Here is a 23,693-nt window from a genome sequence, read left to right on the forward strand (position 1 = left end):
ACAGCGCAGCCGCATGGTACAACGCTCGCACATTTTGGCGACGGTGCAAATTCTGGTTCTGAAATGCTTAGGAATTCCTCTGGTCAAACTTAAACCGGCTTGGACGACTCATTTTGACCAATGTCATGCATAGAACAGTGGGGAAAAAATTGCAAATTTGATTGTCTGGGATCTTAAAAAAAAAAAAAGCTGTCTTGAAGAGAATCTTGAATGAGCATGATCTTTATTTATTGACCCAAGTTTTGCTGCACAAAAAAAAGTCACCTTAATGAATTATAAAGGAATAAATAAATGATTAAATAAATAATTATTATTGTATTTTTTCTCTCTCTCTGCGTGGCTCATTTTGTGGACTAATTAGATGTATACTGATGTTTTAATTATGAAAAACAAAATATTAATTTAGGTAATTCCTAACAACAGGTGTACAAAATGATTTTTGAATTTTCAATACTGCACAGATGAATGCAATAATCATGACGGAGCAGAAATGTCTGAATTTAAGACAAAAAGGTGATTTCAAATATATTTGTCAAGGTAAAATATTGTTAAATTTAGCAGTATTCTTTTATGTTACTGGTACTTTCTAGATATTGCATCAGTGGTGACATGGGAAAGAAATCTGATGCGCTTTTTGAAATGGTCAGTGCGAGAAAGTGTAACGGAGAATATGGAATGCAAATGTATCGAAATGTAAACGACTATGCAAACTAAATTTACCTTGTCTTGATTAAAGCGAATGCAGGATATTACAGATTGTGCGTTCTTTCTTAAAGAGTGTGGTTGTGTTCCAAGTTATGCTATTGTGCTTTCTTTCTTAGAGTGCGTGGTTGTGTTTAAAGTTATGCTATTTTTGAAAGGTGGGACTGTGTATACAGTACAGCACGTACCGTACTACTGATGAAAATTAATTGTCACAATGACAGTTACGTAACAATTCCTATGTCAATATCAGGTATAATAATTTGAGTAATCCAGGTCAACCACCAACAACACGTTGTGAGATATTTTGCTTAATCATATATTTTGCTGGATTTGCCACAACCCTGTCAGATACTTCAAAACAGTATTTTAAAAAAAATGCTGCTGAAGTATAAAAAGAGACATACATTTGCAATATTGGTGTTTTTATTCTGTTAGGGAAATTTCATATTCACAAAGCTACATTTTTCAAATGTACTCCATGTTTAAGGTCATTTTATTTGATATTGACTCTTAGGTTGGTAGACACTAAGAAAGGTAAAAATATTTCTGAATTTTGACAAGTACTAAAGAATTTATTTGCAATCTATCTATATATATTAGTTTAAATGTTTTTGTAGATGTAGGCCCAACTGAACTGGAAAGTGCTTTTGTGTGTTTTCATAAATTTTTGCCAATTTGAATGACATAAAATAAATAAGGGCAGTTAACCCTGTACCCTCGTAGACAGCACGGTCATGAAGTCAAGGTTGAGGCGGTTCAGTTCATGGTGTCGCTTTACGACGCAATTAGGTCCCTATGGCGGGATGTAACGAATTTGTTGGTATTTGTACGTAGGTCGGAACACGCCATTGTCAATCACAAACCTACGCTAACGCAGTAGACACGCTGGCTATGTCAGTTGCTATGTTAACCAGTCAAAAACAAACTTGTTTCAGTGTATGTAATAAAAGAAAGAAAGAAACGTGTATTAATTGTCTTTCACGATGAAAGAAAGAAAAAGAAAGAAACAAACCATGGTAACTGCGAAACAAATCGAGTGACTCGCCGTGGCGAACCCTGGTGGGATAAAGTGAAAATCGCAACAATTTAAGTACGTTATTATTTTTATTTATTCATTTTACTATTAGTATTTTTTAACTAATTTTACTTAAGTATATCTACTTTACCAGTGGCACGATTTTTAAAAACACAAGTACTGTTGTGAACTTACAGGACGGAGAACTTTTGTCACCTATGGATGGAAAGTCTTTAGTTTCTCATCGACTACATCAAATTGAGGGACATTTGTACGGGATGCATTCAAGAACACTACAATGGTTCTGAACGAGTGTGCGAGCCCTTAAAAAATACTTTTGCTGCGCACAACAACTTGTGTTTTGTGAGATTTAATTAAATATAAATGTATGTATATAATATGTAAATGATAAACCTGTTATAATTTCGTAAAGCCAAATGATCTATACACGCGGGCAAAATACTATTTTTTAACGAACTGAACCTGTACAGTGCTCTAAATAATTGGTATTATGAGCTAAGGTTTTGAGTAAACACAAAACAAAAAAAGAACGAGAGCAAATTATTATTAAATGTAAAAACAAAACGATGTATCCGGAATGCTGCTTTCAGTTTCGCAACGTTACTCGTGAGTGTTCTTGAACGGCACCCATAGACAGCCTCTGTTGGTAAATACCGGACAGGTGAGATCTTCCTCACTCCCGGTTTAGACTTTTGACGTAATGGCTGGCCTCTTTTGGACGCGGTGTGTTAACAGAACCATCACGGACGCAACTTGGACGAAAGGCATCCGAATTAGAACGGCTAACCGGTTTTACTGGTCCTCTCCAAGAAGGGTCGCCAATGTTCTCACAGTAAATACCGGTTGCATTTTATTTTCCCTTTGATGCTGTTTTACTATGTTGTTTATCGGCTCAAACACCTGCATGATTTAATGAGAGATCTTCTTAATGAAGTCAATAATGCTCAGTTTTCAATTGTGTATAAGTAGTTTTGATGCGTGAAGTGTGCCTTCAGTGTATGTGGGTAAAGGGTCCAGAATTGGAGGACAAAAACTACATAAATAGAGAGAGAAAAGGTATAAAATTAAGGAAAACATGTTGAGAGGTCTATCGTTGTACTTAAAGATAGTAAATTTTCATGATTGATTCAAAGGATGACACCATATGTGATTTGTGCTATAGTGATAATAACCAAAATGCGGCCACACATGTTGCACATATCAAAAACTGCTCCGAGACATCTAACAAAATGTACCTTGTCTTCATTGCATGTAGAGTGGAAGAGCTGCATTCCTGCTGGGACTCCCAACACTCTCGTGCCTGACATATGGAGCTTATCGTAAGGTCCAGGACTCAGCGGTGGTCCTTGCTTTAGAAAAAGGTAGTTCACAATTCAGTATGGAATGAATCAATAGTCAAATGTAATCTGAATCAGCATAAAGGAAATTAGATACTGAACTGTGGTTGATGTGTTTTTGTGTTCTGCAGAGGAAGTTCTTGAGCAGGCTGACTATCTTTACAGCTGTGCGGAGACACACAAACTCTACCAGCTCCTACTACAGTACAAAGACAGGTGAGCTCTGACCTGTTTACCGGTTTGTGCTCATCACTGTTCCCCCACAATTTCAGCACTTTTTTTTTTGGGTCCAGCGATAATGCCGAGTTCTTGTGGAGGCTGGCAAGAGTGTCCCGTGACGTGTCCGAGCTGCCCGACACCCAGGAGGGACGGAAGAAGCAGCTGATGTATGAGGCCTTTGAATATGCAAAAAAATCCTTGGAGAAAGATGACAAGTGTTTCGCAGCACACAAAGTATGGTCATGCTTTTTTTTTTTGCTTTATTATGAAAACTACACCACCACTGTACTATACACAATGTTATGGACGACCTGTGCTCTGTAATTGTTTATATACTAAGTTCAAAGATGTTTTTTCTTTTTTTAACCCCACAGTGGTATGCAATATGCCTGAGTGATGTAGGGGAGTACGAGGGAGTCAAGGTTAAAATTGGAAATTCTTACACAATCCGGGAACATCTGGAGGTGAGTTTGCCCACTGCTATATTGCCACGATTTTATATAAAATGTAATTCAGGAAATGTCAATTTTCTCCTAGAGAGCACTCAAGCTCAATCCCAAAGATGCAACATCCTTGCACATTTTGGGTTACTGGTGAGTCTTGATCTTCATTTCTTACTGTAACATATCATAAAGACTTGAGTTTATTGCGAACAGTGCTTTAGTTTTGCAAAACATATTCAAATCTGCAAATCGCTCGATGATGAGATCAGTCGTGACTTTTCTAGAGACAAAAAATAGTACAATTCTAAAAAATGTTTTATTACATAAACTATTAACATAGTATTGCTTTCTATTTAAAAAAATACTCCCACTTTTATTTTTTTTTTTTTAAATATTTGCTACAATTTCATGTCAATGTTTGATTTCATAAAATGTAAGGCCTGAATTTACTAGCACAGTAATATTAGCTTGGCAGACTTATTTTTGGAAGTGAACAATTGACATGTAGGTCAAATTTGGAGGTGCCAAGTACAGTACCATGCTCTTATGTCAGTGTCAAATTTCAAATCCCTTTGAACCTTTCCTTTCTAGGTGTTTCACTTTTTCTGAGCTGCCGTGGTATCAACGCAAGGTGGCGGCGGTTATTTTTGCGTCACCTCCCACATCTACTTATGACGAGGTAAGATTTTTATTTTTATTTTTTAACTGTTGCAAGTTTAATTGACTGTCATTTCATTCAAAAGGCTTTGCAGTTCTTCCTGAAAGCTGAACAAGGTAAAATAACATAGTTTGTTCGAGATCTATCTTATGGTTTATGTATTATGCCCCTTACTGTCATTTTCTTTTCCAAGTCGATCCCAACTTCTACAGTAAAAACCTCCTCATGCTGGGGAAGACCTACATGGCCATGAAGGATGATCAGAAAGCGCTGCTGTGGCTAAACAAAGCGAAAGATTACCCCCCGCGCACGCACGAAGACAAAGAGGTATGAAATGATCTGGAGTTACTGTGTTACACGCGAGGAAGACTCTTTGTGCCCATGAACTCTTCTTGTTCCGTTGTGTTCAGGTCCATAAAGAAGCCGTTGACCTGTTAAAGAAGTTCAGATGAACCTGGCACCATTTTGAGAATGTTCTGTAATTGTTAACATAGTTTTATGATTGGCCCTGGACGGCGAAATAACTCATCTCCTCGGGGGACCACCCTCACTCACCACTTGAAATAAAAGCAGAGTCACGGCAGGGAAGGGAGTCATTCACGTATTTATTTGTATCTCATAAATCCATCTCTCTTCATTTCAAACGGCTGAAAGCTTGATTTAAAAATGAATCCTCTATACACCGGTAAAGGGCCATTCTGTACAGTGTAGCAGGTGTTTACAGTGTGTATCTACACGCGATATGTTACATGTCGGGAGGACTTTCAGGTGGCCTGCGCTGCAGCTGGCTTGCCGCGAAGGCCGCCTGAAACACTCCCAAGTCTATTTCTGATATGAAACAAAAGGCATCACAGATTTCCAAAACACTGGAACGGCGGCTCTGCAATTTATTATAATATCTAAGTATGCTATCTGTCATTATCTTTGTACAATGGAGTATTCACATACACAGTTTCGGATTCGCTTCGATTACAGGTTTGCGATCGAGAAAGGAAGCACAGTTTTCAAAGTCGGCTCCTTTTGCTACAATACGATACGTTTCCTCCGTCCTGGGAAAAACAAATAATAAAAAAAAGCAACAACCTAATAAAAGCATCTTGATCCAACAAAATTTTCAGTCTGAATTTAAACCACCGACAAAAATGACCCCCCCCCCCCCCAAAAAAAAAAGCACCGGCGTTGTAGGAGGTGAAGTGAGGATTAACGGTGGAATTCTGGGAAGCGAGGGGATGCTGGGCGAGCCTGCTGAAAAGTTGCAACGGTTGCATGTCACTTTGGAGCCAACTCGACTGTTTGATTGCATCTCGGCGTACCAAATGAAACATAAAATGTACGCAGGTGAAGGATTAACGGCTTGAAGGCTAGCCAAAAACAAAGAACGCAGCGTTTAGATTCGCCAAAACAATCTTAACATCTACCCACTAAATACTTTTCGGTATTAAAAGGTCTGTGCTGCATGCATGCATAAAATGTTGACATGAAATGTTTATTTTTATTTTTTTAGCGCTGCGTCTTCAGTTAAATAATTTAAAACACATTGTTGCTGGAATTGCAGAGAAAAAAATGAAGACACCTCGGTTGTGTCCTGAACTGTTGATGACTCAGCGTGTCATCCCGCCTCACTGCAGCTGAGGTGGAACATGTCACCGTGGACTTGCACACACACGACCACACTTTTAATAAGTCACCAGAAAGTCCGTGGGTAATTTCTGCTGAGTTTACCTCACCAGGTGGAGGCTGCCAATCAAGCATTTAAAAAATAAAAAATAAAAATCACTCCCCTGTAAAATATTTAGTTAGCATATCAAAATAAAACATCCTGTACAATTCAGATGAACGATTTCAAGGGTGCAACCAATTTACTTTGAGTTTATCCCGCCAACATGATTTCAGTTTGTTCACTGAACTGTACAGGCCATTATTCATTTATTGTAATTTTTTTTTTTTTTAAGCACACAAACATTTTACAGGCGATAGTGGCTTTTTCGATCCACTGCTTGATGAAAGATGAATGAGAGGTTATTGGTTTGAGGGATTTTAGGCACCAGAATCCAAACAACTACTACTTAAAAGCTCTATAGAACTAGAGCTTCAAAAAAAAAAAAAAAGAGAGATTGCATTACACAATAAATCATGTCACGAAAGCCGCCAGGAGTCGGGCGAGTTCATTAAAAAAAAAAAAAAATTTCTGTATTTTTTTTTTTTTAAAGATAGGGAGGCTTGCATATTTCTTGATGGGGGCTCCATATATTAAAGGTCTGCTGAAATAAGATTGCGGCAAGAATGATGCTGCAAATTAAGATTTGGTTAAAACTGATAAAATAGCTTATATACATTTGGTGGTTATCTTGTGCAATTATTTGATTGATTTCGGTCGAACAATCAGTGATGAGGAGGAGGAAAAACGTGGGAGGAGCGCTTCGTCTATTCTTGTCCGAATCCTTCCGTTTCCTCGATGGCGAAGAGGAGTTTCTCTTTGAGCTGCTCAAAGCTTTTGTAAGGGGGCAAGTCCAGACGGTTGAAGCTGCAGGTAGACACCAGAAGGGACCCGACGTTTAGTAGATGTACAATGATGTTGAATCCATTCATGAGCCAGTGGAATCAATAAAGTTGAAGACCGCAAATGATTAATTATTAAATACAAATGTATCTGTGTTCATGAATGTATGCCAGTGGCAATTTTTTGGGGTATATAGTCTCTATATCACTAAGACTATGTTCAGACTAGTGATGCACCGAATTTTCGGCCACCGAAAATTTAAAAAAAATTCAAGCCGGAAGAATATGGCCGAAAGAGGATGTTGTGGTGACGCAAGCAAAAAAACTAAACAAAACCAAGAAACGCTGCAAGCAAGTGTCTGTTTGAATTAAACACCAAACACGGGAGTGAGTGTCCGCCTTGCTGCTCGCTGGCGTTTGTGCTACCGGCAGCTTCATTGTGCACACCGGAGAAGGAGAGGGTTGCTTGGTAAACTGTCAAAAAATAGAGCGCTGCCGAGTACTGCACTACAGGTGAGCCACAATTCTTCTGCAGCGTCTTCCCTTTTCTTTTTTTTTTAAATTTAAATACTTTAGCTAATGTTAGCACTATTGCTATCAACAGTAAACACTTACCACCATCTTCGGGTGAATACAGATCTGTACGGAACGCCGTGTGATTTTGCAGTCCGTTCCCAAAGCCGATTGGCCGGTGCGAAGAAATTTATTTATATTTAAACGTTGGTGAATGAGTTGATTTTAAGTGCACCGCACCGCGTCCCGCTCCAAATAGCCTACAAATGCGTCATCCGCACCGGCGGGCATGCGAACTACTGTACATTGACTATTAAGTCCAATTGCACCGCCAGAAAATGCTCAGTTGCTCACCCCGCGTTTGGTGTTAAGTGTACCATTCGCCAACATGCCTCTGATCTGTGGTGTGGACGCATTTCAATTTATATTGTGCTTTGGTAAAATGCCCATGCTAAATAGGCCTAAATATTTTATAAAAATATTATAAATTTTAATTAATTATAATAAATGCAATGATAATAAAAAAAATTGTTATATTTTTTTCCGCCGTTTCGGTTTTCGGCCAAGCATTCCTCATTTTCGGTTTCAGCCCAAAAAAATTCATTTCGGTACATCCCTAGTTCAGACTGCAAGCAAATGCGACCTGAATCAGATTTTCAGTACTCGCGACAGCGGCCTCTTGGGGCCGTTTTATGATCAGGAACTAGAACTTGGAAGAACAAAAAATTCCTATTAATTTGATGCAATTTTAAGGGATTGTTATAATTATCTGTCATTGTTTTTCTGTAAAATTTGTATGTATCAAAATTACTAGTTGGTATCAGTACTTTGTATCATTATCTGTGACCACTCAAGATTTTAATACTTGTACTTGTATTGGCCTGAAGAAAAAAAAAAGTGGTATCAAACATCCCCTACATATGAGGTTCTAATATACCCTCAACAACAAAAAATGACAAGAGCCTTGCACTCACCACGTGTGGCTCCTGGGAAGCCATGTTTCCTTACCAACCTTCTCAATGCAGAACTTCTGAGGCCCGTTACTTCCTGTAGTGAAAAACAAGGTCAAGAGTGCAAGAGGGCAGAAAAGTGTAATAACAGAACAAGATGTTTGAAGTCTTTGTGTGGCCCGGCTAACCCATGAGCTCAGCGAAGCCGCCCAGAGGAAGCCTGCAGGTTCCGGTGACGAACTGCATGAGGCGCAGACGCACTTCGTTGTCCACTTCTTTCACGAGCTGCAAGGGAGGCAGGAAGGGATGACATCATGACACATACCCATCATTTGTACACATTTCCCAAATTAGTGACTCCTGGAATTTTTTGGGGTGATTTTTTTTAAAAGCCCATTCTAAATTAAAAAACAAACAAACAATACTTTGTTTAAATTTGGACTCTGTAAGAAAAAGGAGTGCTTTAAGTAGTGCAACTCCGACTACTAAATTTTATTCATATTCTATCCATGTGATAAATAGAAGTACAGTAAAGCAATAGCTATTTAGGGAGTTTTTTGAGTGCCTGAAGAAGAGGTGTAGAAATACTTCTGGACAAACAAGCGAAGACATTTGTTTGAGGTGGAATGATATTGTGTATGCAGCTTCGGTTTTATAGCCCGCCATATATTGCGTATCAGAAAAATATGCTTCTCCACATCTGGATGGCATACGTGGGAGCAGTGTTATATACGCAACAGTACCTGCCAGAACCAGATGATTTGTTTACTGTTCCTGGTATAGTGGCGATACACTGTGTTCCTCTGCCAGTCCTGCAAGTCCACCTCTTGCATGCCACACAGCATGACCTGGATAACACACACGTTGACAAAATTGTTGGTATCCCAGTTAATGAAAGGAAACCCCACAATGATCAAAAAAATGACTTGAAACTGAGGTAAGGTAATCAATCAAAATTGACTGAAAATGAACCCACCAAAATCAGTTTTTGTTTTAATTTTATTTTAAAAACTAATGATGCCAGTCTTGAGATTTGCAGGCAACTAAATAGCGCTAACGACACACCACAGTCAGCAATCTTAATTCTGCTTACCTCCAACTCCTTTTCATCGAAATATTGGAGCCACTGCAGTGGAACCACCTCATTAAAACCATCCAGGAAAGCTTTGGTCTGACCTTCAACTCCACGGGAGAACCTCCACTCTGCCATTAAACTACAAGCCACATTTAAATATGTCATGTATGCAAAAATGATATCAAGAAGGTGCATTTCTGCTCAAAAAGCTGCCAGTGACAGAACCTGATGTACTCCTCCTTGTTCTCCTCAGTGACAAGGACGTTGGTGCCATCGGGTTTGAGGTCATGGGATGTGATTTTGCCTAAGATCTCCATGTCCACTGAGAAATACATCTCCAGACCACACTCCTCAATGTTGTTGTCCCTGAGAAGACATCGTTTTATGGACAAATAAATAAAATACAGTAACAACTAACATGTAGAGTAATAGCACACTATCTTTGCTCCTTAAAATATTCACCTGATCCATATAAGTGAATTATAGAACTCTGGGTCTATGGACTCCAAATCTTTGAGGATGAGCTTCTTATTGAGCATACGTTTGTAGAAAGGCAGGGAGAAGCCTGTGTCGATGAACTTTCCATGAAAAAGTGCCTAAAGGATGAGAGATCAAATAGATTCAATAGAACAGACTGCGCCTGTATTAGCCTAATCGCAATCTGAGTGTCGCTTGTCTATAGATGCCCTGCAACCGACTATTGTTTTTGACAAATTCAGAGCATGGTTTGTCATTGCTACAATCTGGTTCTGTGTTAGTTACTGCTCTTTTCTGCGCAGTACAGTAGCATAATGTGGCTTGCTTGCACATACTGGAATGAGCGGTCCATAAATCCTCTTCACAACGAGAGATTTAAGACCCTCCTGTCAACAGACTGCTAATATGAGTAACGTGCAAAGCCAATGGCAATGACGTGATCAGTACTCCCCAGTGAAACAAATACATACATTCATAGCTGCTAAATGATGGCACAGTAGAGACAGAAAAATAAAAGCAGACATGTTCCGCATGAAAACCTCATAAATCCTCTCGACATGAAGTTTTTTTAAACTCTGGCTGCCATAAACAAATTCGATTTTTGTCTGCTCACAATGTTTTTAGTTATTTACAAATGATTAGCAAAAAAAAAAAAAAAACCTTTTATTTTTATTTTAATTTTACATTTCAAGGGGAATAATTTCAGTTTGATGTTTGTTATAATAAAGTGCCACAAGCGTCAACACAAATATAATCAGCGTGCTTTCATGGAAAACTACACAAATGTGAGAATATTTACTGCTGTGAGGCTGAAATTCTAAAGATTGATTATCAAAAATAATTATGGATTTGATAAAAGATGAGTTGTCAATTAATCATTGCACCTCTACATTACAGTAAAATTATACTTAATGAAAAGTAAATATGTATACTATCCAAACACTTGTCAACTCTGTATTGTAAGCCATTAATATTGCAGTAAGAGGGATTCTGCGAGCATACCATTGCAATAAATCTGCCTATGAAGCAGAAATATGAGAGGTGGTCTGGGTTGATAGCAGAAGCTGGGTTGATCTGCAGGCAGTAGTTGCTCTTGCCAGCGTACTCAAACAGACAGTACATGGGGTTCAGCACCTCATGCGACAACAAGAAGAACCACTCCCTGATGAGAAAGAAAAGGACCAGACGGGAAATTAGGGAAGAGACACAAGTTTCAATAACGGAGCTTGTGCATTTTCATGTACTACCGAGCTAAGCCTCCATAATCAAGACCCTCCTCGCCCCGGAAGATGACGTAAAGTCTCCGTCTTAGGTCGTAGGGTTTTAGAGCCATAATCTAAAAACGCATACAGAAAAGAAAACACACCATGAACAAATAGTAATGGTAATAGTCTAGGTATGTTATGACTGTGTATGCGTTTGCAGCGCCGAAGACAACACTGGAGAAGTACATAGTACAACAATTCAATTACCTGCTGGAATGAGTCTTCAAACAACGTCTGTCTGGAGACGGTGATCTTCACATGGCTAGGGAGGGCATTCGACTGGGTACAAATAAAATAGGAACTGAAACCGCCGTGAAGTTTTATAAAAGGACAGTTGAACAATGAAGCACAAAAGAGACAAACCTGGCACAAGTAGCGAAAATGGGCTAGTTTCCACCGGAAGCTGCGCTCGTATGCAATTTGTGGGCCTTTGGTGCTGAAAACACAAAAAGTCCAAAAGTGAAGCTGAGTAGCAGATTTGACTTTTTCAAAGACTAAAAAGACTGAACATGTGCCCTAGAGTCACTAAAAATGTATTCGGTGTAAATCACTGTCATGATGAACCTAAAAATAAGATGTCGCTAACAAACATAGTCCATTAAACATTGAAATTTTAGACTACAGTACATTTGCAACACATGCACAAGTAGCTTAATAATTTTTTTTATCGTACACAGAGGACTTTCCAGTGCGGGGGTCGCTAAATGTCGTCGTCCGGGTGTTATGATCTACGAAGTATCGAACACCTTCCCTTGTGTAGCGGATCTCCCAACCCTCAGGTAGAGGATCCTCATTCTGTAACCTGAAACACACACAAAAACGTTTTATACTTTATGTGTGAATCTATTAAATCATTTCAATTGCAATGTTTTGTTGTGCCTCTTAAGATGAACCAAACGATGTTTTAATAATTTGCTCATTGTAATTTCAACACAGCTCACCCTTGGGTACGGGGGTCCTCCCACTGTGTTGTTTTTGTGTTGTGGTTGACGAAGTATACTCTGTCGTTGGAGTCCACACGCCTCTCTAGAGTGTTTAAAAAAAAAAGAAGAAGAAGAAGAAGAAGAAGAAGTGAATAGTAGCTTAAAAACAAGGGACACAATGCATCTTGGTTTAGTAAACTGACACAAAAGATAAATGAAATAAATGTTACTGTTTCCTGTGACCTGTAAACGATAGCAATAACAGAGTGGAGGGAGAGAAGACTGCGACGGCAACAAATCACTGATATGCACTGCAAAAATATTTTAACTCTTTGACTGCCAGACGTTTTCAGAAAAGGGATGCCGTGGGTGCCAGCCGATTTAAGCATTTTGACTGATCTTTCAAGGTCCACAGAAAATTATGTGTTTGGACTATGGAAACACACATACTACCAAATGGAAGATTGGACTCTCATCTTTCATCAGAAAAAAAAGTTTGTTTCTACCTTATTCCGTTTTTCAGTAATCAACAATAGAAAATGGTTAGTTTCACCTCTGTTTTGAAACTAACGTCTTTGGCACTCCTCCATAGGATTTTACTAAACGTTATTTAACGTTTTTGGCAGTCAAAGAGTTAAGCTACATCTGCAACCATCAATAAAAGCCTCAAAGTGTCAACACATGCAATATGTCCAGCCTTTGAGTCAAACAGAATGTGAACTCACCCCAACCAGGAGGTAGCGGGCCCAGTGGATCGTTCTCAGCAGACATCATGGATGCCTAAAAACGAGGACCACCATTTTTAAACACTGAATCTCATGAAATAACATAAAAAAAAAGGCACAAAGTACAAAAAAAAACATTGAAGAAATAAATAAAACTTTATGATGATGCTGTAAAGAAACCCATTGCTGGCATTTCTCAATACGTCCCTGCTTTGGCTGTCTTTTGATTAGTTTGCAAGATATCATTACAGGGATGAAAGACTAAAAAAGCTAACCTGATAACAGCGAAAAGGTTTGCTTTAATTTTTTTTAAATATATCTTGATTGGCTCAAGCAAGTAATGGGGTGCTAATATTCTTACAGAGTAGAGGTATCTCTGGTTAAACTGGTGCATTGCTCCCTGCAGCTGGCTGCGCTGACTCTGCCACTGCTCAAAATTCCGGACTGACTCCATTGTGGGACGCTGCCATGTGGTGGTGCGGGTGTTATGGTCCACGTAATAGATCCTGCCCCGGTCATCCACGCGGCGCTCCCATCTAATAGACCACACAAAAGGGGAAGAGAGTGGAACAATCCATTCCCTCATTTGAGAGATTTGTTTTTTATTGATTCAACTTTTTATGGCAAACATGCAGCACAAAAAAACCCACAAAAAAACTGACGCGTTTCATGCTGCCAATATAAATACCAATAGTCTTGTCAAATCTGACCAAAGAAATTACAGACCACGTCACAGTGGACCAATAAAACTGCCCTCATACTGAATATTGATATCAGCCATGTGTGTAGTTCAGTGGTAAGCTTGGATAATCAAATATTTTACCTAAACCGGCTACATGTAAAGATGTAGAGCAAAGAGCAAATAAGAGCAAATATTACTGAGGTTTGCCAATGAATCCTGACAACGTGGAGCTGTGGCAAAAATCTATTCAACCTATAAGAGTTTGCCAACTGCCAAGGAAAATAAATGGCAAAATGATTGGTATGCAAATGCACAGGAGTAACCTTGATGCTAATAATAACCATTATTCATGTCAAATTGTCAACTTTAAAAAAAAAAAAAAAAAAAGTGAATTTGAAGCCTGTTAAGGCCACATGAACTGGAATTTGAGGCAATTAACAGTAAATGGGAAATTTTGAAATTATGATGATGAGCAAGGAAATTCAAGCTCACCCTGGTGGTAGTGGCTGTGGTCTTTCCCAGGTAGTCGTTCTGGTGTTGTGGTCTACGTAATATGTTCTCCCATGTGGGTCTTTTCTCTGCTCCCACCTGTGAGACAATAATGTAATTAATGATAAAAGACCCGACTTGCCAAGTTTGGAAGAATTTTTCCTAAAAAGATTCTGAAAATAAAAGAAATGGGATTATAATAATGTGACAATGTTTGTTTTTATTTTTTTATTTTTTTATTTTTACCCCGGTGGAAGAGGATCTGCGGTGCCAGCAGCTGCAGGGGCCTGCTGTCTGGGTTTGGGTCCATCTGCAGATACTGCCGCAGCGCTGCTACTGCTTCCACTGTCAGCTGACACATTTGTTTCTCCCGGTGCTGGGGAGGTGGACACCGACGACGAGGCCTCGATGGCGGTGGCGCCTTGTGCTGTGGAAGTGCACGTGGATGAGGCGGCGGTCGCGGCGGCATCAGCGGCAACAGCGCCATCATTCGGCTTGGCAGCAGAAGACGAGGTTGAAGCCTGTGGAGGCGGCGGCTGAGATGTGCCATTTGGAGCCGTGTCGGAATCTGGCAGAAGGGAATCCGGAGTGCGGTCCTCGTGGTTTTCTGCTGGAGGCAACACGTCACCTGTTGTATCAGATGGTGACCCGAATTGTCAAAAACATTGAGGTTCCTATCATAATCTGCATTTTCTAATGTGATTTGTCATTGGACAAACTCAAAAATTACTTCAATGGTTACACACCAAGGAATGCGTAACAAAGCTAAAATCCTATTTACAATTTTAATTCACAAGAAATCAACTGTGGATACAGACGCTCCCCTTACGAACATTCGAGTTACGAACAACGGTACATACGAACATTTCTGCGCGTACAGTATGTCGAAAAATGTTCGGAAAGAGATGCTGTAAGTTAGATTTTGTATTGCGCGTAGTGCTTCTTTCCGCCGCTAATACCGACGCTTGGCGCTGTGAGAGCTCATTGGAGGCTGAACAATGTGTCGAGGAGGAGGAGGAAGAAACGCCGGTCCCCATGAAGCAGGAAATAACTTTTGAAGCCGATTCCAGCGACGACAAAGAATCTCTCATGATATAAAATCCTCCTCTTCCTCCTCCTCCATCATCTCCTTAAGCATCGAGTACATCTTCCAAAAGTAAGTGAAACTTCATTTTATTTATCTTATTACGAACATGTACATACTGTGTGTGTCTCTCGCTCTCTCTCTCTAACATACGTAGTACAGTACAGTACTGTATGTATTCTCTCCATTTTATCAAAAGTTTTTTCAGTACAAACCAATGCAGGTTACTTGTACAAGCCTTAAACATACTTATATAAACCTTCAATATACTTATATAGGCTTTAAACATAAATTATAATACAAAATATAGCACTGAAGCAACTTACGAACGATCGTCCGGAACGTAACTCGTTCGTAAGGTGGGGAGCGTCTGTATTGCAAACTGTTTAGAAAATCTTATACTCACGAGTCCTACTCTCTGCATCACTGTCTGAGGGTTGGTGGCTTGGTGTGGAGTTGGGCGTGACGTCGCCATTGACGACGTGACCCAGGGCTGGGCTACAGGAACTGGAAGGCACCTGACTATTCAATCCATTCGAGGTTGAACAGGAAGCTGACCGCAGGCTTAAGTCTGTCCCATTGACTGTGCTACAAGTGGAAGCAAAATGACATGATCTGGTGAGGGCACTTTTTACGCCTTACACGTTTGTACCACACATCATGAAAATCAATCGATATGAGAAAGACAGCTTTGGGGTGGTAGGATGAGGTTACGGGCAAGATGACAAGCTCTTTCGTTAGCTTGCGCCATTCGGTCACTGCCAGCAATGAGCTCACAGCAAGACGGCACAAAACGTGCAATACGACTATTGGCTGTAGGCGCACTGCCAGTCCTGAAGACATCCATTAAACCACAGAGCTTCATCACATCCACATGATGAAGCTCAGATAAACAAGTGTCTTTAGTTAAAACAGACTTTATTGTTGCTACACCGTATTTATTCCATGTAGTTAGTTTAACAATTGAGCAATAGTTTAATCTTTTTTGTTTAAAAAAAAAAGAAGACCTACTGCCATTTTAGAAGCATCACATGTATGGGGTTAGGAATGTCAAATCTGAAAGATTTTATTGAAAAGCTTTTACCTGTTGGCAGCCCTTGAGGAAGAGGAAGAAGATTCTGCATTTTCATGGATGGCGTCACCATTCTGCTGCACTTCTGAAGAGGAGTGGAGGATATTAACAGTAATTTGAAAGGAATACATTTGTGGGTGAAGTGTGCTGATGTGTTACGAGGGTTTTTATCAGAACTGGAATAAACATGGCATTAAAATGTGAGCTTATCTTGTTGGAAAGGATGCTTTCCCCCACTGGCCATGCCAAGAAACACTGGGATGCTTGCGAACGATATTTAATTATATCTTTATCAGACTATAATGAATGTGACAGTGTGTGTGTGTGTGTTTTTTTTGCTTGCCCTTTCATAAATATTTCACAACTGGATCATGAAATCAAAATAGGCACCAAAAAGAAGCTGATCTTACTAGTGCCATTTGCTGTATTCCCATTGGTTAGTGGTGGCAGTTCCTCCTGATCACCGACAGTCAGCCCATCCAGGTAGACTGTCAGCTCCCCTGCAGGCACCAGAACGCCCTTGTGCTCCACACTCAGCTTCAGCACCTCCTTTACATTCTCCACTGTGGCGCCAACAAAATTAAATGGGTTGAAAACAAAACAAGACGTAATAAAAGAAGTGAACTTCTCATAGTGGTATTTGCTTTACATAACATTGTTCAAGTGTTTGAAGGATTGTTTTTTTTTTTTTTAAATCATACATTTGCTTTCATGCTGCTCCAAGGTTTCTATCAGGTCCAGTGAGGCTTTGCCCAGCAGAGCGTCGGCTTTCAGGGTGTGGTGACTCCATACTTTGAAGTCCACCTGGCTGTGCGGTGTTACATTCCTAACGGTGAAGGAACACGCCAGACGTATAGTTACGCTTAAGCAGCAAACATCCCCTAAGGGCTCAGTTATATAAGAAAAACACAAAGATTCCAAAAACGGTATGAGGGAGCAGAGACGGTAAATGTCTCTACAAACAAAACAAAAAAATCCAATCATGTGACATACTGTGTGGGTATATACGTAAATAAACAAGATATGTTGCATAAAAAGTGTAAAAACGGACCAACACATTTGTCTTATTAGTCACATGAGAAAATAAAAATGTGTTGTCTCTTACAGAGTAAGCCTTTCATCCCATTTCGGACTGGATGAGCTGTGAGACTTGGCTGTGCGACGCGACTCGCCCTCTGCTGTCACCTCCACGTAAATGGCAACTCCAAACAAGCTTTTCTTCCTCTTGATTTTGGCACAGGAAACTGAAGACACGGAAAATACTGAGTTTAGCAATTACACAGCACATTGTTCACGTTTTAAGCATCAGCTACTAGTATTTTTAAAAAAAATGCTACAAATAAAATACTGTACTACTGTAGTATTGGCAGTTTCAGGGTGAGCAGATTATGTTTTAAAAATAAGATGAAATAAGATAAAAGGAATACAATGTCAGATATCAATTCACTACAGCTACATTTGGACATTCCAATTGACAAAGGGTACTGCTCGTTTTCAGAGAAATTGACTCGTCTTGACTGATCCAACTTCAACACCGTATTCTTGTGATTAACCAAACATCATCAAATAATATTTATCCAGTATTCCCACGTCCATCATGTGATGTGTGATGCCAGCCAAGTGCCCCGAGCCAAGACATAGACACACCAATTATTCTTGTGATTTTCCACAATATTTTGGATCATTTCAACCCCATCAATCCCAATGTTCCAAAATAAGCCATCAACAGCCAGGCCTAGAGGAGAACAGATCATTGGAGCCACACGTCAGGAAAGAAGGGTGCAAATATACCCAGGGTTTGGTATCATCAAATATTAAGTAAGATGCCGTTTTTAATGCAACTTAAAACTAATATATCGTACTGCAGATACAGTCATTTTATTAGGGCTGTCAGTTGATTACAATTTTTAATCATAATTAATCAGATGATTTTCATAATTAACTCGTAATTAATTGCAAATTAATCGCACTATTCTAAATGTACAATATATTTTTCATGTTTTTCATACTCTTGTTAATTGACATAAAAGTGGACAAATATTGCTACCAAATACAAATGTGGTTGTATCTTCCACTTCATTCATACAGTAATTTGATAGTTAACGGTTACGTTTAAAAGGAGTGTGAAACACTGGGTCGTGGATTTGTGCTGAGGCAATTTTCTGCCACTAGGTGGCATTAGTGTTACATGTTGGACATTGGTGACAGGAACGGTCCATTTTTCTTTTCGAATGCAGAGAAAAATGGTACTCAAGTCCCCACAAATACATATATTTTTAGCACATTTATTATTGCTAAATTGAGTTATAGTGACGTCTTTGCACATTCAGTGACTTTTAATGCTTTTTAATGACCCACGGAAACACTGATAGATACCGATAATCAGGCAGATTTGAGCATTTCCCTCTTTCGATTATAGTCAGCAATACAGTGGTATTAAGATAGTGTTTTCCTTCCAGATCTAAACAAAAAAAACAGTAAGGGACAAAGGTTAAACCTGTTTAATATTTATAACCGCAAACCCTTATGTGTGTTGTCAGCAGCTAGTTTGGTTGAGTCAAGGACTCTGGTTGTTCCCTAATTGTTCTGTTTAATGTCACAATCAAAAAGGCTCACACTGTTACCGGACACAAATAGGGGAAACTGGTTGGGTTGAGTGTGTGCATAACGTGTCTCCCAAGTCATTCACCACAATTTAAAAAAAAAACATTTTTTCCACTGCAATGTACTATTTTTACCAGATAAGCTTACAGTTAAGCCTTGCTTCTTTAATTTCTCCAGCTACTATAAAACTTTCTTATTTGTGTGTTTCATCACTTGAGATTCAATATCTTATCATACTGTCTCTCACAGGTCATTCTTAGAACTACAGGAGGAGACAGCTGACTACATAGAATAAAGGTGAGTCAACTTTTACTAACCAGCCAGTATCTGCAGTGCAAGCAGATAAAATTGCCTTCAAAGGTTACTGAAAGTACCGGTGTCTATTTCATAACGTGATTTTTTTTAAACTGTTTTCACAGCGTATCCCGCCATATCTTCCTGAACAACAAAGCAACTGTGTTTAGCGGAGTGAACGGTCCGACAGTTATTTGAACTTGAATGCATCGTTTATTTGGATTCATGTTCATCGTTGTGAAATGTTGATTAGTGTTCGACTTGGGAGTAAACCAACACCGTAAAAGTCTTCGTCATTTGCATTCCAATGCCGCTGACATATTTGTACTCGACAGTCATGATAAAGTTAGGCATTTGTGTTATCGCCACAAACTGAGCGTGTATTGTACTGTACATAATGTGGACTCACCAATTGCATGGAGCTGTGACGTTCCTCTGTAGTTATGGCTTGGCTCTGCACTGAGCAAGGCTGTGGCCATGTCCTCCACCACAGTGGGAAACCTTGAACCAACACACAGGTTTAGCATACTTTATATAACTTGCACAATTACATCAATATATTGGAAATATGAGGAATTCACTTTTTTTTTTTTTTATTATCTGCATTCACTTAAACCCAGGGTTGGGGAATCCAGGTCCAGAAAGTAAAAATCCTGTAACAGTTAGGCTTTAACCACAGGTGCTTATATTCAACAGGTGGAGATGAGCTCTTTTACCTGATAGTTGAGTAGAAGCACCTGTGGCTAAAGCTAATCCATACAGTAAAAATAAATAACTATTCTGCAAAGACAACATTAATTTACTGAAACAGTGGAGCCTTCAAAGTCGAACAAACAAACCGCGGTCACCATAAAACATGTATTAAATGCACAGTAAGCAAAATGCTAAAAAAAAAAAGTGTAATTGTCATTCAAGTATAATTTTTTTTATCTTGTTTACGCAAACTAAATGAAAAATTATTCTCCTCTGGTTTTAAAATAGGAACAAATATTTGTTGACAAACTCCTATTATTTTATTTGTTGTGCAAAACACAATTTTGCTTGATCATATACCAATACGGTTCCGAGCAGTCAGACAAGTTCCTACATCGCAATTTCCAGTTCTATTTCATAACACTTTTTGCTATTATTGGTACGACCCTATTCTTGCTTCAGAAAAAAAACCACACAAATAAAGAAAAAAATTAACTAAACTTATTAAATTAACTAAATCTAATTATTACTTATTTAGATGCTCACATTTTCCATGAAAAAATGCAAGATGACTGTTCAACCAAAAGTTTTTGACTCTTGGAAGGTTCCACTGTAAAACACATTGGGGGGGATGTGCATATCAATAACATTTAATCAGGTCGACATTGCAAATGAGAATCAGTACTTGATTGCTTTACCTGGATAAATACAATTTAACTAAATAAAATGTATTTGTTTATTTGTCCTACATTCCTTAACTATAATTTTTTAATCTCTATACTGTTGAGATGGGATACATTGATGAACTTACAGATCGCATGTGTTACTCTATACTCCAGTTTAGCCCACTCCGTGTCCCATGGTCTGAAAAAAAAAAAAAGGTGTTTTAAATTGCAACATCCAACGTAGAACAAAATGGCTCAAGTCTGCTCTATGAATAATATTGTTTTTTTGTTTGTTTTTTACGTATGGCTCACAGACCGGTACACCTGGACCTCTTTAGCTACTTTGAAAATTCAAGCCCGTTGATATATATTTGTAATTTTGTATTATGTTGCAAAATTTATTTTATATTATCCATCTTTATCGGTGTTGGACGCATAATTTTGAAGGGGTAAAAAAATCTATTTATTCCACTTTGGAAAAAAAGTGAACTGTGAATACTTACCGGATGCACTGTACAATGATGCAAGGGTGATTAATTATCTGCTTTTTTCCCTTGCATGTTTAAGAATTTAAGTGGTAGAACAATGAGCCTGTATATTGTGTACAAGTCAGTGCGTCATTAAAAAGCTGGTTTCAGCAGCTGTAAATGATGGTTACGTAAACATGTTTTTGACATCTGATCAGCTGATAGTATATTTCCATGCGTTAGGCTTTCAGTTGCATTGCTAATTAAATGTGTCTTGCAGAATTTGAGGCAAATGGAATCCTTTTAATTGACTACACCCAGTGAAGAAGAAGAAGAAAAATATGATGAGAGCTATTGGAGCTACAGACACATAGACATCTGCTGGGGCAACGCCAGCGGACAGGATTATTCTAATTCCATCATAAAATTCTCACTATAAACTGCAACTTTTCCCCCCAGCGTTAACCCCATATAGATTTCCCTGATACCAGGAGCATCATATTCTCATCTACTCTTAAACTTCTCTTTAACTCACCAAATTAACTTTTATTGTTATTGTTGGTCGTTACCTGCTGTTGAGCACAGGTGATGTCACCTTTATAGTCGACAGCAAGTGGTAACATTAGCTTTTAAAGGTATTAATTTTGCTCATGAAAAATAATTAAGTTGTCAAATTACTTATAGACAAAATATTATCTTAGGTTTACAAAGTAAGGGGTTGTTAAATCTGTACTTCTATATCAGTCTAGTAGTGTGTGCCACATCTCTGTCAGTACCATTGCCATAAAATGGAATAAAAACAAAACAAAAAACAGGTTGTTACTAACAAACAGGATTGCTACTCAAATAGCATGCCTGCCCTTTTGTTAATTTTGTTGTGTCATTACTCAGCTACAAAAAGGCAGATTTAAACCATCAACCCCTCTTATCATCTGGTCTTGCTCAGAAACAGAATCCCAATGTTGGTTTTAGAAGTGTAACACCTTGGTGAGATATCAAAACAATGACGTTAACATCACTTGCTATCTTTGGACAATCTACTGTCTTGCTTGTGTTAACTCAAGTTTACCGCAAAAAAGCTCATTTTACAAGACATGGTGTTGTTCACTGCGAATCTTAAACCAATGTTTGAACTACAACTGTCACATTTGTATCTGTCAGACGAGGCTTGCTAACGACATGATAATGTTCGGCAGCCAAAAGCTAAAGTCACCTAGCCTAGCTAGCAAGCTAACTGTCAAGTTAGCTACACAGCTAGGTAGCGTTGCAAGAAAACACTTTCATTACGGTTCTATATGTCTACACGACTGTCCCACTCGGTTGTATCAAAACATATGTACACGACTTACATACCGGCTAGCACACAAGGCTTCCAACATTACTCACAGAGCAGAGTCAGCTAGCCGGCTTGATAGCAAACTTTAGCAACATTTGCTAATCGTCCGCCATCGTAGACAACTGTTTTTTAGGTGTGAGAAATATTTTACCAACGTCATTTAGTCATGACGATCCCATCGTGAGCTGTAGCGTTTGCCAATACCTTATCCGTTCGCCTCTCCTTTCCCACGGGCTGTTACGGCGTCAGTGGGTCGGTCAGTCCTGTTAAGGGTAAAGGCCTCCAATCTTGTACGGTTCTTTCGCCATCCCCGTACACAAACCACTAAGCAGGACGCGAGAGAGAAAAAAAAAACGCACACACACTCAGCGGCGACGGGCGCGCCACCCCCCTAAAACAAAATTGCTGCGTAATAAAGGGACAGACGAAGAACTCGGAACCGGTACCTTTAGAGTATATTTATGCACGAGATTGCATAAACTCAAGGACTTTTCCCGTGCTCGTCATAAGTGAACTGTGTGCTTGATGTGTGTGTGTGTGTGTGGGGTGTTAAGAGTGCATAACCCAAAAAAGCTTGCAATTATTTATCATTGTAAACATTGGCATTTTGAGCTTTTATTCCTTACCTATGATATCCAGCCTGAATAAATGCACTATTTAGTATGATGCTCTTTGTCTCAGGCAAAACTGCACTAGTGGACTTCTTGTTTTACTTACGGGTAGCCCAGGGGTCAGTAACCTGTAGAGTCAAAAAAAGAAAGAAAAGAAGCCATTTTAGACCAAATAAATAACTAAATATCTGGAGCCGCAAAACCTTTGAACATTGTGTTGAACGAAACAGTGTGTTATTGTTAGTCTAATGTACTGAGGGGTCCGAGATCTAATTAGAGCTAAACCATACCAGATAATATGCAGCATCCAATTATTTGAGATTCTTTTTCGCCAACCTTCCATCTACCGTTTTGGGATTATTTATTTATTTATTTATTTTTTACAATTTTTAAGACATATTTTGGCGTACATTTTTTTGACTTTTCTGTCTTTCTGTCAATTTTCTGCCTTTCTTCTTCCATTTGTGGACATTTTATGGCTATTTTTTTCCAGCTTTCTTTTTTGCTGTCAATTTTCTGATATGTTTGGCAATTTTGTACACATTTGGTGGTAATTTTTGAGATTTCTTCTTTTGTTTTTGGACATTTCATAATTACTCTTTGAATGTTTTCTTTTCTGCCTTTTTGAAAAAAAAAAATTAATGAATTTTTCTTTTTCTTTTTTTTCCAATTCCAAAAACATTTATGGTAATTTTCTGCTTTTCTCCTTTGTTTTTTGTGTGGACATTTTATGGTTAGCTTTGAACATTTTCTTCTGTTTAAAACAACAACAACAAAATGTGTACATAATATGGTCACTTCACTGAAGTCACTTTTTTCTACTACTACTAACTAGAGTTATCTTACTAGGACTAAGCAGTAGAATGACAAG

The 23,693-nt window shown here is 38.8% G+C and overlaps 3 protein-coding genes across 9 annotated transcripts in view; 1 reads left to right on the top strand and 2 right to left on the bottom strand.

The window, feature by feature from the left end:
- Positions 1–3,473, bottom strand: part of LOC144040263 (uncharacterized) — a 19,590-nt gene extending 16,117 nt beyond the window's left edge. Inside the window, exons 1-2 of one of the 3 annotated variants that reach the window (XM_077554325.1) lie at positions 3,181–3,473; positions 2,977–3,090 (exon numbers count right to left, since the gene is read on the bottom strand). The gene's annotated coding sequence lies outside the window, so the exon portion shown is untranslated. The remainder of the gene's footprint in view (positions 1–2,976; positions 3,091–3,180) is intronic. The other 2 variants (XM_077554324.1, XM_077554323.1) reach the window with 2 other exon arrangements.
- On the top strand, positions 2,327–4,986 carry rmdn1 (regulator of microtubule dynamics 1). Of its 2 annotated transcripts, none has more exons than XR_013289683.1 (10): positions 2,327–2,573; positions 2,997–3,102; positions 3,210–3,294; positions 3,372–3,531; positions 3,672–3,761; positions 3,835–3,890; positions 4,332–4,419; positions 4,484–4,514; positions 4,611–4,725; positions 4,809–4,986. XR_013289683.1 is itself a non-coding variant. In XM_077554329.1 (10 exons), exons 1-10 carry the CDS (start codon positions 2,442–2,444, stop codon positions 4,848–4,850), a joined length of 924 nt encoding a protein of 307 aa, XP_077410455.1. In that variant the 5' UTR covers positions 2,343–2,441; the 3' UTR covers positions 4,851–4,986. The 2 variants fall into 2 exon arrangements, 1 of the variants encoding a protein (XP_077410455.1); XM_077554329.1 differs by having other exon boundaries at positions 2,343–2,573; positions 4,592–4,725.
- wwp1 (WW domain containing E3 ubiquitin protein ligase 1) lies at positions 4,985–22,736 on the bottom strand. 4 transcript variants are annotated; one of them, XM_077554318.1, is made up of 25 exons: positions 22,416–22,736; positions 20,555–20,607; positions 19,460–19,551; positions 17,258–17,396; positions 16,854–16,978; positions 16,563–16,715; positions 16,165–16,237; positions 15,487–15,668; positions 14,243–14,603; positions 14,000–14,095; positions 13,187–13,361; positions 12,826–12,880; positions 12,119–12,203; positions 11,851–11,979; positions 11,541–11,613; positions 11,385–11,456; positions 11,160–11,248; positions 10,915–11,074; positions 9,898–10,031; positions 9,661–9,801; positions 9,454–9,574; positions 9,104–9,208; positions 8,549–8,645; positions 8,385–8,457; positions 4,985–6,922 (listed from the first exon to the last, which is right to left on the bottom strand). In XM_077554318.1, exons 3-25 carry the CDS (start codon positions 19,527–19,529, stop codon positions 6,823–6,825), a joined length of 2,808 nt encoding a protein of 935 aa, XP_077410444.1. In that variant the 5' UTR covers positions 19,530–19,551; positions 20,555–20,607; positions 22,416–22,736; the 3' UTR covers positions 4,985–6,822. The 4 variants fall into 4 exon arrangements, with proteins under 4 accessions (XP_077410444.1, XP_077410441.1, XP_077410442.1 ...); XM_077554315.1 differs by having other exon boundaries at positions 14,243–14,624; positions 22,416–22,735; XM_077554316.1 differs by lacking the exon at positions 22,416–22,736 and adding an exon at positions 22,262–22,285 and having other exon boundaries at positions 14,243–14,624.
- Between the last annotated feature and the right edge of the window lie 957 nt (positions 22,737–23,693).

This window comes from Vanacampus margaritifer, chromosome 20, assembly GCF_051991255.1.
Source record: "Vanacampus margaritifer isolate UIUO_Vmar chromosome 20, RoL_Vmar_1.0, whole genome shotgun sequence".
Taxonomy (NCBI): Eukaryota; Metazoa; Chordata; class Actinopteri; order Syngnathiformes; family Syngnathidae; genus Vanacampus; species Vanacampus margaritifer.

Excerpts from the sequence above, each read along its gene's own strand:
- rmdn1 (XM_077554329.1), top strand. The coding sequence starts at position 2,442 with ATGGCTGGCCTCTTTTGGACGCGGTGTGTTAACAGAACCATCACGGAC. Across the intron at positions 3,103-3,209 it reads GGTCCTTGCTTTAGAAAAAG|AGGAAGTTCTTGAGCAGGCT; the intron begins GTAGTTCACAAT and ends TGTGTTCTGCAG. Across the intron at positions 4,420-4,483 it reads CCACATCTACTTATGACGAG|GCTTTGCAGTTCTTCCTGAA; the intron begins GTAAGATTTTTA and ends TTCATTCAAAAG.
- wwp1 (XM_077554317.1), bottom strand. The coding sequence starts at position 19,529 with ATGGCCACAGCCTTGCTCAGTGCAGAGCCAAGCCATAACTACAGAGGA. Across the intron at positions 11,614-11,850 it reads CGCACTGGAAAGTCCTCTGT|CACCAAAGGCCCACAAATTG; the intron begins GTACGATAAAAA and ends TTGTGTTTTCAG. Across the intron at positions 6,923-8,384 it reads CTTCCCAGGAGCCACACGTG|CTTCAACCGTCTGGACTTGC; the intron begins GTGAGTGCAAGG and ends GTCTACCTGCAG.